This window comes from Bombus affinis, chromosome 6, assembly GCF_024516045.1.
Source record: "Bombus affinis isolate iyBomAffi1 chromosome 6, iyBomAffi1.2, whole genome shotgun sequence".
Lineage (NCBI taxonomy): Eukaryota > Metazoa > Arthropoda > Insecta > Hymenoptera > Apidae > Bombus > Bombus affinis.
The window spans coordinates 12,689,396-12,707,367 of NC_066349.1; the positions used below are offsets into that span (position 1 = coordinate 12,689,396).

A 17,972-nucleotide genomic window follows, 5' to 3' on the forward strand; every position below is an offset into this window, starting at 1 on the left:
CATATATTTTTAAATATTTTTTAATCTACATAGACAATCTTTAAAAAATGTAGAAATTAAATATTAAATTCATATATTCATATACATTAATAAACATATGTAATGTTAAAAATAATTAATAGATGTATATGTCCTTTATAAATAGAATTGCTTTTATTTTAAATCCACAGTTTGTATGTTATAAACTTTATTTATTTCATTTGCATTTATATACTTCCTCCTATAATTTTTTTCTATGTAATTTGAAATATTTATCAGTATTAAAACTTACTTTTGATGCATATAAATATTACTTTCTTTTCTAACAATAAACATCAAACAGTTAATAGACTTAGAAATATATCTATGAAAGTACAAACTCTTTTACATATAGAGTTATATATACCTATGTATAATATGATAATTCTAATATCAATTAGATTAATCATACAAGTTAAACACAAGTTCACTGAGTTACATTATACATTGCACAAAATGACTAACGTTGGTCCTAAAATTTTCCTATTATTTTGAGTACATAAAATGATAATTACTAGCCAAACAATAAATTTTCATTATGAGTGTTCATATTGTTACGTTTCTTATTGTGAACTATATAATTAAATTTTCATGTATTAATGTTTACCAAGTGACATATTGTGAATGTGAATCGTAATTAACTAATAATATCACTAAATTATTTTATATATGTTTAGAAAAAAATCTTTTTTATGAAACTATTGTATATGTGTATATATAATATACAATTTATTCTATATCATATATAACATAATTCTAACAATACCTATAACAATTTAGTGCTACGTGTAAGATTTTTCTCATGAATAATGCTTTTAAATACAAGTATATTGTCTACAACACTTCTTTAATAGGCCTTCAACAATTGACAGCTTATGTTAATGCCTATTATAAAGTGTTTTTAATTCTATAATTATATAATAGAGATTTGTTGTAGTCTTAAATATATATAAAAATGGAAACTCTTATCTAAACAAAATAGATGCACTGTAAATAAAAGAAGAAAGAGGAAAATAAAATAATATGTATCTTTTATACATTCATAATTTCACAGTCTACCTTCCTAATTGCTTTGCATTAAATGAGATAATATGAAATAGAAATATGCATATAGAAAATAATACTTAAGTAACTGAGAATTATTCGGCTTTTTTAAAATGTTTCATATGGTTTAAACTTTTGTATTCAAATCTTTTCGCTATATATTATCGTATATCAATAAACGATATAATAAATTGCTTTTGTTAAAAATTACATTCATTCTTTTTTTTTCATCCACGTTATTACATGTCAAAATTAGTTTTACATTTGTAGTTATAACTTTGTATTTGATAATCAAAAGTATCATGCTAAATATACAAATATTATTTTATGTTTTATAGCGGCAGTGCGAAGGTAAGTAATTTAGATAATATTATGACAAAGATACGATTAGAAAAAAAATTATTTTTATACAACTTGTTACAAAATGATAAACTATTTATTACTAGAGAGTATTTATATTCATTGTAGAAATTTGTATGAAAAAGATTGCCTTTATGAATGCTATTGTCTTTTAAACTATTTAGTGAACTAAAACATTACTAAATAACAATTTCTTTTCATAGCATATTAATATTAGTGATTGCGTGTATATATGTATTAATATTTTTTATATTTGGTACATTCTTTTTTAAAAGGAGAGTGTCACAGATTATAAGTGGGATAAAAAGTTTTACTTCAGTATTAATTTCTTTCATTATAAAATGTATGATCCCTTATGGAATGATTAAGCACTATTTCTATCACTACAATCCATATTCATTCTCGTTAAATGTTTGTTTGATAAATTAAAATTATGATTGGAAAAGATAAAATGATTCACTTATTAATGTGTGATACTTTCGGTTTTTAAAGCTTCACCTTGTGTTGTTGCATAATAATTACGTATCTACAAAAGGTATCATACCTTTGTATTTTCTTTTTTGTTATTATCACTGTACATGAAAAATGAAGCAATGAAGATCTTGTGTGAACTTAAACTTTTACATGTAGAAATAAAAACAGTCTTCATCTTGTTGCTGCACAGTTGATTTAATTAAATGAAGCAAGAAAAGAAAAGGACGGATTTAGAGATTACATGCGAGAACCCTTCTGCTGCAGAACCTAAAATATAATTTAATGATTCAAGCTTAGTAAGATTATATTATGAGATTCATATTAAAAATTATATTCCATTGAAAAAAAATATAAATATGAATGTAAAATATTAAGTAAAATATGCGAATGTCATTTATTTTTAGCATTGTTCAGCCTCTGCATTTTGTTGTATAAATTACAATAACACAATATCTTCATATTTTGAAGAAAATATTTTGATGAATATACAATAGAGTAATAATAAATGAAACCTTATTATATGAACACTAATTTTGTAAATTATTTAATTATTAAAAATATTTTACTATAAATTCAATGTATATTACAAAAGCTTTCAATTTAAAAAATTTCTATTGTAAATATAATACTTTCAAAATATAATTCAAACACATGCATTAATAAATGATGCAGGACAACAGGGTAGAAAGTAACCAAACCAATAAAAGAAAAAATTCTTTATTTAGTGTACAGCATGCAGTACAAAAAAACCATGATGTAATACATACAGCAAATATCAGAGGCAGAACATGCTCATGCAAATTGGCCCCTGAATTAGTGATATGTTTTAAAAAGAAAAATATAAATAATTAATTAGTAATATTATATTATAATTTAAATAAATTTAAGACATAAAAAAGGATAAATCTATAAATATTTTTAATTTTTATATAAAAACAATATAAAATGTTTTTATATAAATATATATATTATAAAACTTAGTAGCATATATTTAATACCAACTATAAGGTACTTTTATATTATCTTGCATCATAAAACAAAGTATTTATAATGTGTGCTTAATTAGGTAAAAGATTTATAGATAAAGATTTAAATATATGTGACTTCATTTACATAAAACTATAAAAATTTCCTAACTATAAACGCTTTTTTTAAAATGGTATAATTCCATATTTTATTTATATGTATTCCAATTTTTTATTAATTATAATCTTTGGTAATAAAATATAAACATAACTGTTGACATTAGTAATACGATTTCATGTTACAATTGTGACAAAATAAATAAGAAATAGAAAGAAAGTAACATAATTATTTAATAAAATTATGAACAAAGATTATATATAATTGCTTTGGTTAAAAGAGTGACATAAGAATTTTGAATGCAATAATGATACCTTAACACGATCCGTTGATTCTTGTTCCTTACTATTGAGTTGACTCGCTCCATATTCTCGACTGACCACACATAGAAATTCAGCATGATCGTTATTTCCATAGTTATATTGAGATCCTATATTGATTAACTAAAATAAATAAGAATACAATTTTAGTTTAACAACGCATGTTATTTGTTTTTGTATTATGTTAAAAAGGATAAATATATGGATAATGATAATGATAAATATATCAAATAAAAATATATTTAATTTAAAATATAAAATACCTGCTCAAATTTCCATCCATCAGACATTGTTGATACCATTTGAGTTAATTCATCTTCATGACACTGAATGACTCTATAAACATGTTTCTTTGAATCTCTTAATGGTCTAGTATCTCTTAAAATAATTCTTTCTTTCACTAGCCGAATGAGTTCTGTAATATTATAAAATTCTGCTTCTTCTAAGACACCTTCTTCTGTTAAATCTTTATTAATAACCAATTTCCCATGACGTAAGTAATTTAAAACAGGACTAAAATATGTTGGATCACGATCTATTAAATATGCTCCAGTTTCATCCTGTACAATGAAGTATACAAATAATTTTTCATAAATGATACATATTTTGTAACAATACATAATTCGTGTAAAATTACAAAATATGATTTCATACTAATATTTATATACATTATGAATTATTAATGTATAATTATTTTAATATAATGATACATATGCTACACATCATATTAGAAAATAAACAAAATTTGCTATGTCACTCAAGTTTATATATCTTTTAATGTAAAAGGTTTATAAAAATAATTACCTAAATTGATTTATATAAAATATTCTTATTAATTACACAAAAAAATATTCATATAGATGAAAATATTTAACAATTTTTGACCATGTTTTAAAATTCGCGGTTATTTAAAAACATCAACTAACCCTGTCTGAGATAAGGTCAGAATCTTCTTGACACAATCGATAGAGAAATGAATTGGGGTCTCTAGCTAAAGTAGTCTTCGCCGTTAAAAAATATGTACCACCAACATTTAATCGAACCCACTGATTATTACACCGTTTTTGAACATGATTTTCTGTCATTTCGTGCGAATTCGTGTCACTGAAATCCTCCATATTTGCTTTGAAACACACGCAACTTTCAGCTCATAGGTTTCTGTGACATAATCAAATCAATGTCTTAATATTAAGCTCACGAAATTGAAAGTGACATTAAACTATTTTTTCAGATCAAATTTAAATATTTTGTTTGAATTGTTAATACATTTTGCTACTATTTAATACGTAATATTACTATCAAAATTGTTATTTTATGGCGGGAAAGCAAATTAGAATCATTGTTTATGAAAAAAAATAAATATAAATAATAATTTCGTTATATTTGTTGGAAATACAAATTCTGGTACGTATATTTTATAAGGTAGTAGCATACCGACATTAGTGAAATCAATGGTATAAGTATAAGATTTGAATGAATAAAAGAAATCTAATATTTAAATTGTTGATAAGTAACATGTAAGAACCTATACATCCGGCAAAATAGAACTAAAATGTTGTTGGACATGATACGTGCAAGTTGACGAAACAAATGAAAATATTAGTTTTTGTTTTGCTAGTGAATGGTTATCTTTGATATTTATTAAAAATAATTAAAATTCCATACTTATATGGAAAAGTAAGATCTTTTTAAGGGACGTCGAATTGAACGTTCGCATAAAAATTACGACCGGGGGTGTGTCTGGGTTCGAGGCTTTGCATAAATACATCTACGTCCTGAAAATTACCGGCAGTCATTGCGAGAGTTTTGTGATGAAGAAATTGTCGCCCAAGGAGGGCAAATTTTAAGAACGTTCACTTGAGCCGAGAATGCCGGTGAAAGTTGACGTAGTACCACCACCGCCCGCAAACTCAAAGCAGCCGGGTGTCACAAAATCTTTACTCTACAACGGTTCACGATTTCAAGGTTCTCAAAAGTCTAAAGGCAACAGTTACGACGTAGAAGTAGTTTTGCAGGTTAGTTCTCCCCCTTTCTGGAAATTGCGCCACAAATATCCCAAATTTCTATTACACCTTTGACATCTGTCTACTGCGTAATGATTGATTCTATGCCTTTTATCCTTTAAATATTTTACAATCTTTTCGAAATCGGATTAGTTAACTATGTTGTTTACATATTCAAATAGTTCCGAATTTAAAATGATCTATTACGAGAATTTTCAAAAATTTTCCTTATACTTCTCAGCTTATTTATAAATATCTTGGCAATATAGAATCCGTAATTTTGTTTGACAGGTAATGTTATTTTATTAGAATAAATTTATGAAAATGAAAATATATAATAAAACGACAATGTGTAGATAGCACTTGAGCAATAGATATTGATTGAACTCAAAATTTTAGTTGCAATGTTTACAAAGAATAAGTATATGTATAAATATATATATATACAAGTTATATATTTTAAAATGTATGTAATGTATCTTTTGTAGCGTATTTCTTTTATTTTACAAATAAAATAAAACACACATACATATACACAAACTATTATTTTATAAAGATTTTTCTATTACAGCACGTAGATGAAGAGAATAGCTATTTATGTGGCTATTTAAAAATTAAGGGTCTTACAGAAGAATTTCCTACTTTAACTACATTCTTTGATGGTGAAATTATATCAAAGAAATATCCATTTTTAACTCGTAAATGGGATGCAGATGAAGATGTTGATAGAAAACATTGGGTTTGTATTTAATTGCATATTTTTTTTTTATTTTAACAGACGTCTATGCTAATCCATTTTTTTAAAATTATAGAGTAAATTTGAATCTTTTCGCCAGTATGCCAAAACATTTAATTCAGACACATTTGATTACGAGGCTTTGAAGGGAACTGATTTTGTTTTTATGAGGTGGAAGGAACATTTTTTAGTTCCTGATCATACTATAAAAGATATCAACGGTGCCTCATTTGCAGGATTTTACTATATTTGCTTTCAAAAATCTGCTGCTACTATTGAAGGCTTTTATTATCATCGTAGTTCAGAGTGGTAATATTATTTGATATATTTATATAATGTAACAAAATATATTCTCTTCCGTCTCCCCCCCTCTTTCCCTTTATCCTAAACTTTACTTACTACAAACCTTTATAATTATAAATAATATTTCAGTTTAATTCTATACATTTTCCATTAAGAAATTAATATTTGTATGCGATAGAAAATTATGTTAAAAAAATTGTTTTTCTTTCATACTTGTATTATTTTAGGTATCAATCTTTAAATTTGAAACACGTCCCAGAACATAGCATACAAATCTACGAGTTCAGGTGAAATCAATGACTTTCGCACATTTATCTCTCGAATTTCATATTTTGCCTCTCCTAGCTTACAGATCTCATAAAAATCAATCTTTGAAGTAGTTTCAATCGATTTAAATAACCAACAACTTTTAAATTGTTTATGTTAAAAGTAAAGTACTTGAAAGAATATATATAAACTACTTCAATAAGGTATTTCTTAGGTTCTTTTTTAAATAGTAGTACATAATATATATGGTGCATATTATATATTTACTTTATATAAATATTAGAGAGATTTCGTAAAAGAAAGGTCATAATTGAAAAAGTGACAAGGATTGCAGTCATTGATACGCTTGATTATAAATTAGTTATTATTAATATTCATTGTAAGATGTTTTATCGAAATAAATTAATTGATGTTTTTTGTCAATTAAAATGTTGTTAATTATTTGGTATTTTTATCTATTATAAGATTGTAATATCGTTTATTACCATTATATATAATCAAATTTACCCTATAGTATGAATAGGGTTTCGTTTTTTTGTTTAAGTTCAATGAATAATACATGCATATTATAAAAAATCTCTACTAAATTATATATTTGAAAACATGAAATAAAAAATCTTGTGGCATTGCATTAAAAGCATATACTTATATTTGAGTTACTTATATGATTTAATGACTGCATTTGTAGAAATTTAAGGTTTACTTATATTATTACTCATTCATATATTTATGAGATCTGTTTGCCTCAACTGAAATAACGGTGGTGACTGAATGGATTGAAGTGAATGTAGTAAAAAAAATCAAACTGGAACATGAAAGTAATTTTAATATTATCTTAAGATGTCAAAATTTCATGCTGATATTATTCTCTTGTATCAGCATGATACAGATTAAATAAATGGTAAACTCAGATTAATCATTCCACTTAAGGAGAATTTTATTAGGAAGGATTTTCTTACTCTACGTATATGAGTCAGTACTCATTAATTCTGTTTTGTATGTTCAATACAGCTAATAAATTCTCAGTCACAGAAACATACCAAATAAAGAAAGTCTTTCCTCATAAGATTCCCCTGTAGTGGTACAATTTTAATGAGCCAAGTGAACAAGAAACCTTTTATGGATATTCATAATATTAGTGGAAGAAGAAATTTGATACAAGTTGGCTGTTTATAGAAATCGTAATGTAATGTTAATGAAATATTGAATCTGTTATAGACATAGGACATTATAATGGTTCATTACAATGATTAGGCTAATTTAAACTGATATATTTATTCAGTAAGTTACTAAAAACTAAATACTATTAATTTTGAATCTCTTTTTACAAATGTAAAATTTATTCTTTTAACAATTACTAAAAAAATTTTAATGTTACCAAAATAGTAAAACTTGTATACTATCTAGAATCTAGATTTATTTGTTACTTGAGTGTAGGATAGAGACATATTTACTCCAAGATAAAATATCTAAAAATTATGTGTAACTTGTATTAAAATATCTTTATTGTATTCATTAATACATTTCTGCTGCTGTTTATTTCAATATAACTAAATATAACTAAAAATTAATCATTCATTTGGTAGAAATTTTTAACAATAAATGTTTGTAACTTCTATAAGTATCTCTTATTAACATTTATTTATAAATTGTTAATTTTAAAAAAATGTTGTTTGAAGTATCAACTTGTAAAATTTGGAAAATGTAATATATAAAGTCATATATCTTATTTGGCAAATTATTGTAATATTTTTATGTAATATATATGTAAAACCAAGAACATTTTTATACAATATATTTTCTTCCAAATTAGTATATAAATAAGACAAAACAATATTAGCAGTTAATGGCGTACTATGGCGAATATTTAAAAAATAGAATTTTAAATACCCATGTATATGTTTAATAAAATGATATTTACATAATATTAACAGCATTTGTTGCAAAAAGTAGAGTTCAATGCTTCTTCTGAATTCATGTATATTGTAATTATTTTAATATTAAAACAAATGATAAAGTATTAATTCATTATTACAAAATTAAGCATAAAAGTGTATAGATCCTTGTTGTATTGTAAATTTCTTATTAAATATAATATATCTATTAAAACTATTATATGATATTTTTAATATAGAAACAAAACTATAAGTTATAAGAAGTATATAAAATTGATACAAATCACTTCAATGTTTAAATTTTCCAATTGTTTAATTAAAAGTTAATAAAGCTTTCAAAAATAGAAATAGTTTTATTACATTTAGGAAAATTTTAACATTAAAATGAAATGTACTAATAATGTAAAAGATAATAAATGAATTCTTCTAGTAAATTATAGAAATTATCTTTTTATGTGTATATGTTACTGTTTAGTTTAAATTCCTCATATCTACAAAAATTAACAAAAATTTAATGACCAATTGGAAATAAGTACAATATAACAAAATTGTATTAACAGATTCCTGTATGTGTTTCAAATGGTAATTGATTGTTGATTTTATCAACTACTGTGGATGATTTTTCTTTTTTTTTCTTTTTGGATAATGTTCTTTTAGACCTAATTAGGCGTTTAGGTTTTGCAACTGTTCGATTTCTTTGATTAAGAGTTACACTTCTTAATTTTCTGTGTGTACCATGTGTAGCTTGCTAAAATATGCAATGAAATATATAGGTATATTATTATAACAGTAGTAAAATATAATACTGGTGAAATATATTACCATAATACTAGAACAACACTGACAAAGGCAAACTGCATCAGTTGATGTAGATGTAGCTTTATGTAATACAGCTTCAAACCCCAAAAATTTTGTATCAAAGTTAATTTTAGCTTTTACCACATCAGTAAATGAATTCTGGACTGTTAATATATTATCAATATAATCTTGAACTTTTTCTTCTCCATTTAAAAGTGGAGAAAGTTGTGTTGGTCCTCCATTAGTAATATCCAATACTTTGCAACTTTTTTTTTTATTAAAACATTGATTTTGTACATCACATGTTTCTTTGACATTTGAAACAGATACTTCATCTTGTAAAAGATCTAATAATAGATTATTGTAATAGCTTAAATTTTGATAACATATTGTTACTAGCATTTATTAATAAACATATAAATACTTATATTTAATTTACTTACCAATAAAATTTTTTAAATATTCTGAAAAGATTTTATTACAAGAAAGTAAATGTTGGAAAGCTTCATCAAGATTTTTCTCTGTAAAATATGTTCTTGCTAATAGAGATCGTTCAGATGAAGTTATTCCAATGCCATTAGAATTAAAAATTTTCCATTGTTTGCGAGAAATCTCTGCTTGCCATTCTAAAGCACAATCTTCCAGTCTTCTATTGATTGACTTTAATAATTCATTTACTTCTGATAACTGTTGAGGAACACAGAGATTCCTTTTACTGGGAAGGCAAGCATTGTCTTCAACCATAGATATATCATCAATTGTTGTCATTTCTCTCTAATTTTCCTTTTAATTATACAAATATATTCTTTAAATAAACATTGATTAAATCTGTCTGCAAAGCTTATATAAGAAGAACTGGAAAATATAAAAATAGATGCTTGAAATAAATTTAGATTGCATTAGTCTTTTATCAAACAATTGAACATTTTTTAATGATATACTCTGTGTAAGGATAGTCAAATGCATCATAACAATAAAGCAATTTTATTTCATTCATATAAATTTATTGAATGGAAATTGATATTAATATGTATTCAAAATTTGATTTTATAATGACTACCCAGAGAATATCTATGAATAAATTATTACGTATAATACAATATTTAACTTATTTTTTAGTAGAAAACAATTTATTATTTATTATCAACTAAGATTGTAAGTATTTTTTATAATTATATGTTAAACTAAAATTAAAACACTATCTAATATATTACTTACATTTGAATATAGCATATTCAATTTTCAAGTATCTAAATTTTATAAAATAGATCATTTTTATGTTATATTGTACATACGTGGAAAAAATATAATAAAATATAATGTCATCTAGTTCTAAAGTATATAAAATTTAGGGTTCTAATTATAATTTGTTGTTTAAATCGTCGTATTTTTGTTGTATAATTGTATTCGATTATTATAATATAAAATTCTTTGTGATTAGAGACAAAATTAGCACAATATTACATTTGATGTGATTTTAAAATATTTGTTTATATATAAGATAGTTAAATGTCAAATTATGTTATATTCTTATCAATTTTGTGATCACCATAAGTGCATCAATATTTTTTTTAGAAGTAATTACTTCTACTATGTTCATTAATAGGTTGAAAAGAATTTGTATTTTGCATTTATAATGCATTTTATAATATTACAAAATATAATACTAAAATGGAAATGTGTTTAAACATGTGATATATATCACATTATATTTTATAATAAAATTATTTATTAGATATAAACATAAACAAGCTTCTTATAATATTTAACAAATAAGAAACTAACTCTTTTACTTGATTTCAATTATTCAGATGGCTCCTTTCTTTCTCCACAATCTCAATATTTATGAAAACTTTTACAGTGGTATATATATACAGTAATGATGAAATCAATGATCTTTTTTACATTATATTGTATCTCTTTTTGTTAAAATATATGTATTAACAATTAAAAAGATGACATAAATTAGCAAGAAAAAGATGAATTGGTAAAAGGTTATTAAATAATGTCATATTTCATTTTAAAATAACACAAATATTACTCTGTAAGTATCATAAAATATATGTATGTTAAATACATTCCTCTGGACAAGCAAGAGCCCCCTTTGTTTATGTTTATATATATATATCATATCATATCATATCATATCATATCATATCATATATAATATATTAATTAATAATATCTGTTTTTATATACACATATAATTTAATTTGAATTTTACACAGTATAAATACATCTTATATGTTTTCTTGATATCATGTAATCTTTAAAAAAACTATCGTATAAATTGTTATCACAGTTTGATAAATTTCGTACGATAGATGTCTATGGTTTAATAATAACAATTATTTTTCATGGAATTTTTAAAGTAATTGTTAAAAGCAAAAAGTTAAGAAAAGAATTTGCTAGATTAGAATTGCTGTTATTGTATCACTGATATTAAAAAATCATAGTAATCTACTGTAGTGAAATTTATCAAAATATGAGTATAGTATGAATGAGTCTTTTATATTTACACATTACACAACATAATTTTTATAAACTTACACTGTACAAATAAAATAATATATAATTATATTAAAATATTTAAATAAGGTGTAATATTTGCATTATAAAGAATATTATTCAATTTTTCATAATTAATTTTTAGAAAAGAATAATAGAAAGAAAAAATTAGATGTGTAATATAAATTTAGAATTGATTTTATATATAAATACATATTGAAATACAATTTCAAAAGTGACACAGTAAAACAAATTTTCTTGTATTATTACTGAACAAGAATACTACTAACAAGGAAACTAATAATATTTAAAAAAATTTGTTAAATTATTATACATTTTTGGATTTGTCCTTATGTATTATTATCCAATTAGCTGCTCTAAACTATTCAACTTACATTATTTCTAGTCTACACCACAACCTTTGTAGACTTAGTGAACTTGTACTTTTCGCTTCATTTTTTCCTGCTTTAATATAGATTCGTTTTAAAAAACATTGTCCATCAAAATTTAACAAAAGACAGTAAGAACTTTTTGATTTGTTAATGTATCTTTACACTTTTAATAAAATTCATAATTTTTTCATTAATGATAATGAAATTTTTGAATCATTAACAAAAGTTGTTAAACTATTATTTCAAATATTGTAATATTAAATAACTATAAAATTAAATATAGTAGCGCTACAATTATTTATATTTTGTAATTATAAATAAATCATTTTTTTCATTTTTTTAAATTTTACTGCTAATATTTCATGCTATAATTACTATTAAAAAAAAAAGATTTAAATGTTTTATTATTTTTGATGGCACATGTTAACAAAACTCTTTACATCAAGACAGGAAGGAAGAATTAATATTATATATTTACAATTATAACCATAAAATTATTCTCAAGATATTGTGCAAGAATTACGACCGACACAACTGGTACGAGAATCTGTTATACTACCAGGTGAACTACCTGGAGTTGATAGTCCATTATGACCTACACCAACAAAACGTAACTTTCGGTGATGAGAACCTAGACTTTTACTAGAGCTCAATGATCTATTTCCATTATAACGTAATTGAGACGTAGTTGTCATTGCGTAAGATTTCAAATGAGATTTAATGGATTTAGGCAATGGAAGCTGATCAATACCATAAACTGTTGTTCTTGCAACTATTGCACGACATGCAAGTTCTTGAAGACTGAGAACTAAAAATCAGATTGGTATTCATAACAGATTAAAAAAAAATTATTATAGCAAAAATTGAAATGCATTACCTTTATTAGATCGCCATAATCTTTCCATTCCATTACGATGTAAAGCCATTCGAGAAAGTTCAGAAAAACTTTCACGAATATTAAAATCACAAAGAGGTGAAACTTCAAAAAATGCCATATGATTTTTAGCTGCATATGCTTCAGCATCACGTTCTCCCACTTGTCTTTTAAAAGCTAAGTGAAGGCGATTACCAACAAGTACTTTTGGTACTCCAGGAGCATGCTACAATTAAATTTAACTATATAATAATTGCTTAATAATATAATTATAATATAAAATTGATATTTAAGATAATTTTTATATACCTCTTCAACTTCCTTTAACCATCTATCAATGCCATCAAAAGACCATTTATTGGTAATGTCATAGACTAAAAATATACCTTGAGCCCCACGAGAATAAGATCTGATTATTGTACAAAATCTACCTTGACCTGATGTGTCCCATAATTGTAATTTTACTCTCTTTCCATCCAATAAGATAGTGGTAGTTTTATATGCTAAAAAGTAGGTTCAAAGTATTTAAGATTCAAATTGTTCAAGAGAGAAAATAGAAAATTCAGATCGTTAGGAATAAAATAAGTGTTACAGGATGACACAATTAAAATGAATAAACAGAATATAATGTAATATAATATACTTATTCAGCTTTTGTATGATTCTCTAAAATCTTATTTTAAAATTGCTCGCATGAATCTTTAAATTGATATTTTCATGTTCAATTACAAGCCATAAGCTTTAAACTAGTTTTATCAAATAGGTAACAAATTAATGTTTATTACAAATATCAACAAATCGGAAATAATTAACAGTGAAATTTCTCTGATATGTTCCTCTAATTAACTATCATAATTAAATATCAAATTCAGCTCAGTTAAACAAATATTATTATATTTTATGACATTGATTATGTAGTTCTAATGAAATAAAGTTAAATTAAACACGATGCAAATGCATTATTTTAAATTAGAGGGAAAGGGAAAAGAGGTAGCTAAAAGATATTGATAAGGAAAATCGTAGAATACCACTGCCGCTGCAAAACGGAGATTCGGCAGCACCATCTTCGAGTCCACTCAAGATTTCTTGTTTTCCAACATCACTGTCACCGACCAGCAGAAATTTGAGGAGATAATCGTATTGTTTTTCTTGACGAGACTTTGTTGTGCTGGCCTCACCTGCAGCCATACTATCCCTGTATTATAAACCCTGAGCATACTGCAGGCAAACCTCTATGCACTGATCGCCCCTTTAACGTTTTTTGTATTTGGAATCCGTGGACGGATAAACTTCTTTTAAAGATTCGTTTTTACAAATCAAACCATGTTGCACTCAACACGAAGTTACTTTCACGTATCGACAACGTTTCCCTACGATGATTTTTCACCGACGGCTGTTATAGTTTCAAGCAAAATCATAACAAAACAAGAATGAAATCCATTTTCTACAGTATTGTCTACCCTATGTTTAATTGCTTAGTTGAGGTGTCTACTGTCAAGTTTATCAAAGGCCGAAGGTCAAGTATGTTCGTCGAGTGACCAACTATTAAGGCAACTGTGTAATAAATGATTCTTGTCCAGGTAAAATAAGGTGGATCTTCATGTAAAGCGATTATTACTCGATTGTAGCTATTCGTAGTTACGTTTGTAATTCCTCAACATTTTTGTAATAAGAATCATATTGTAATATTTAATGTAACTAATAAATATTTTACAACCGAGAGATTAAGATTTTTTAGTATTATTTAGGATACAAAATTTTGTACACTTATAAATTAAGTTGCAAGATATCAATTTTGAGGTTACAAGTTACAAAAGGTGGACTAATTAAATGGGATCACCTAAATACTCACCATACCTAAATATCTCTTTCTAAGTTCAAATTTACTGTCCTTCTTCTTATTTACATCGAATATTTGTCATATTTATTGTTAAATGAAAAATCTCAGGACAAAGTTACAGTATGTCAAAAGATATTTAGGTGATCCCATTTAGCTAGGCTATTCTATATATTATATATCTTGCTATCAATCAAATAAGAAATAAATACTGTAATGGTTATTTAATAATATTTTATTTATTTCTTAGGCACAATCAAATACTTTCGTGATTAATTTATGTATTTATTTATTTTTTTTTATGTAAGGATACGTTCTTCACATGTATGTAAAAAATAATATAATGTAAACATATATGTTACATAAATATAAATAAATATACAAAACAAAATTTATTTTTCGCAATATATTTTTAATAAACAAATGGTATGTATATATGATCATTATACAACTATAAAAAATTAGTTTCTTTAGGATTACTTTTATATGAATGATATTTATTAAAAGTTGCATTTAAACAATTTTAGTTTTTAAACTAATAAGAAATATATAGTATAAATGTTTCATATTTATACTAAATAGAACAAACCCAGAAGTTGAAGTAAATTTTAAAAGATAATCTCTTCCTTTTCGTTTCAGCAAATGCGTATAAAATGTATAAACAAAATTATACAATGTTCTATTTTTGCTATTTAGATTTTCACAGATGATTTATGCACATAATCATATAAATTTTATTTTTTAACTACTTGAATAACGTCTTCATCGTGCATAACATGTTGCACTCCTACTCGTTGTGGTGAATACTTGGTACTTGTACCCTAAAAAAATATGTAAGATATTATCAATCCATCTAAAAAAATGTTCTTTTTTTTTAAGACATTTACTTGAGAATTTACTACTATCTATAATTCATTATCTTTATTATGTTCTTTCACATATTTTTTAGAAATTTATTATAAAATATGTTTTATCAGTTTTATGAGAAGATTTATTACAACATGTCACACAATTGAATATTGTACAAAATATAGAAATAGATAGTTTATTGAGAAAATATTGAATCAAAATCTTCAACAAATAATTGTAAGAATATAAACTATTAATATTGTGACAACCTAATACATTAAAAGTGATACTTACCCAAACAAGAGCATATTTAAATTGTTGAGCAAGTGTACGATGAATTGCATGACATACATGTTCTACAGTAACCCCTTTTCTTAATATTAAACCATCTTCAAAATCAGGTGGTTGTCCAGGTTTTTTTGTATAAACTCTTATTAAAGATAAATATTCCCACAATGTTTCAAGAAGGAAATCTAGATTCAATTTCATATTACAACTGTAAAAAACATATAAAATAGCGTTCATAATGTTGTAATATTTAACTTTAAGATACAAAAATTTTTATATGAATATTTTATATGAAATTAATAATATTTTTATATAAAAATTTGAAAATCAATTTTTTTAACATATATATTACATAAAAATAGATAGAAAAATTGTACCTAACTACTACGCTATTAGGCTGCCTGGCAATTCTATCCACTTCTTCTATTGATATTTGATCTATTTTGTTATGTACATAAAGACATGGTAAATATACTCTGTTAGCATTAATCACATCGATTAACTCATCTGCACTGCAATCTTCACGAAATAGAACTTCTGCATTGAAAATTTTATATTCATGTAAAATCATTTGCACTAATTTCTCATCTACTTTTGTTAATGGACATGTGGAGTTGAATGCCAATCCACCTCCCTTTTTTATCTTAAAATATATGTTTGGCTTTTTCTTATTAAGTCGTATACCAACTGATTCCAATTCTTTTTCTAGGAGTTGTCTTTGTACATCTTGTTTAGTAGCATCTAGCATCATAAGAACTAAGTCTGCTGTTCTTGCAACAGCTATTACTTGTCTACCTCTCCCTTTACCCTTAATAAAATATTCACAAATGTAAGATTTTTATAAACTATTATTATATATTAGTATTATATATTATAGTATATATATTAAATAAAGTTTAATCTTGTGATTACCTGCGCAGCACCTTCAATTATTCCAGGAAGATCAAGAAGTTGAATATTAGCTCCTTTATATTCAATAACACCAGGTATACAAGTTAAAGTAGTAAATTCATAAGATGCTGCCTCAGATTCTGTGTGTGTTAATGTACTTAACAAAGTAGATTTTCCTACAGAGGGAAAACCTATTAAAGCTACTCTTGCATCTCCTGATTTTAATACATCAAACCCTTCTCCTTTTTCAGATTTCTTTGGTGGTTCTAAAAGTTGTGATCTATACTTTGCAAGCTTTGCTTTTAATAAACCTAAATGATATTCAGTGGCTGAAAATAAATTTTGTAAATAAAGTTAACTATTATTCAACTTATAACTTTTATAGAAAATATATATATGATCTTTTTACCATATATATTTATTGTGATAGCAATAATAATAATAAATTTATATTGTTTTCTGTCAAATATATATGGAAAAATTTAATAGAAATATAATAAATTATAAACAATGATCAATAATAAATACAAACATCTTTTAAAATAAATTTTATTAATAAATTAGCAGTGTATACAAAACAGCAAAGATTTAGTTAGTTTCAAGATGATTTATCAATATTGAAGTATTTTAACAATAATACTAATTTTAATAAAAGGACAAAATTATGTATATCGGAAATGACAAATGTTTGTATTATGTGTAATTCTTTGCGTATGTTACAAGAGTATGCATAAATGAGTATACAGAAGCATTTCTACATAAGGTTAGAAAAAACAATTTAATCTTGAAATATGTACGAACCTTTATTCTTTTGCGTCCGAGCAATTTCTTTTTCAATCTCAGATATTTTTTCTAATATGCCCATTTTATATACCAAACAAGCACACAATAAATTTACATTTACAAAAATGACACACACTTTTACATGTGGTGTCCGTGACAATATACTTATATATTTAAAGATATCTATCATAAACAACAAATTATTGTGAAGAACGTTCATTGCTGTTTGATTACGCCATCTATAATTCG

At 24.6% G+C, this 17,972-nt stretch overlaps 5 protein-coding genes across 6 annotated transcripts; 1 reads left to right on the plus strand and 4 right to left on the minus strand.

The window, feature by feature from the left end:
* Positions 1-131: 131 nt before the first annotated feature.
* Positions 132-4,452, minus strand: LOC126917529 (BTB/POZ domain-containing protein KCTD5). Of its 2 annotated transcripts, XM_050724470.1 has the most exons (4): positions 4,226-4,451; positions 3,563-3,859; positions 3,294-3,422; positions 132-2,163 (listed from the first exon to the last, which is right to left on the minus strand). In XM_050724470.1, the coding sequence occupies exons 1-4, from the start codon at positions 4,415-4,417 to the stop codon at positions 2,134-2,136; spliced, it is 648 nt and encodes a 215-aa protein (XP_050580427.1). In that variant the 5' UTR covers positions 4,418-4,451; the 3' UTR covers positions 132-2,133. The 2 variants fall into 2 exon arrangements, with proteins under 2 accessions (XP_050580427.1, XP_050580426.1); XM_050724469.1 differs by lacking the exon at positions 132-2,163 and having other exon boundaries at positions 2,598-3,422; positions 4,226-4,452.
* Positions 4,453-4,931: 479 nt separating this feature from the next.
* Positions 4,932-8,535, plus strand: LOC126917531 (glucose-induced degradation protein 4 homolog). Its single transcript, XM_050724472.1, has 4 exons — positions 4,932-5,314; positions 5,874-6,041; positions 6,115-6,347; positions 6,569-8,535. The coding sequence occupies exons 1-4, from the start codon at positions 5,168-5,170 to the stop codon at positions 6,630-6,632; spliced, it is 612 nt and encodes a 203-aa protein (XP_050580429.1). The 5' UTR covers positions 4,932-5,167; the 3' UTR covers positions 6,633-8,535.
* Positions 8,536-8,995: 460 nt separating this feature from the next.
* LOC126917527 (uncharacterized) lies at positions 8,996-10,255 on the minus strand. Its single transcript, XM_050724462.1, has 3 exons — positions 9,745-10,255; positions 9,326-9,648; positions 8,996-9,251 (listed from the first exon to the last, which is right to left on the minus strand). Exons 1-3 carry the CDS (start codon positions 10,067-10,069, stop codon positions 9,057-9,059), a joined length of 843 nt encoding a protein of 280 aa, XP_050580419.1. The 5' UTR covers positions 10,070-10,255; the 3' UTR covers positions 8,996-9,056.
* A 154-nt stretch (positions 10,256-10,409) lies between these two features.
* Positions 10,410-14,656, minus strand: LOC126917526 (ras-related protein Rab-40C). Its single transcript, XM_050724461.1, has 4 exons — positions 14,104-14,656; positions 13,385-13,578; positions 13,079-13,301; positions 10,410-13,009 (listed from the first exon to the last, which is right to left on the minus strand). Exons 1-4 carry the CDS (start codon positions 14,261-14,263, stop codon positions 12,702-12,704), a joined length of 885 nt encoding a protein of 294 aa, XP_050580418.1. The 5' UTR covers positions 14,264-14,656; the 3' UTR covers positions 10,410-12,701.
* A 647-nt stretch (positions 14,657-15,303) lies between these two features.
* LOC126917522 (developmentally-regulated GTP-binding protein 2) lies at positions 15,304-17,910 on the minus strand. Its single transcript, XM_050724454.1, has 5 exons — positions 17,742-17,910; positions 16,962-17,269; positions 16,427-16,857; positions 16,056-16,257; positions 15,304-15,733 (listed from the first exon to the last, which is right to left on the minus strand). Exons 1-5 carry the CDS (start codon positions 17,803-17,805, stop codon positions 15,647-15,649), a joined length of 1,092 nt encoding a protein of 363 aa, XP_050580411.1. The 5' UTR covers positions 17,806-17,910; the 3' UTR covers positions 15,304-15,646.
* Positions 17,911-17,972: the final 62 nt, after the last annotated feature.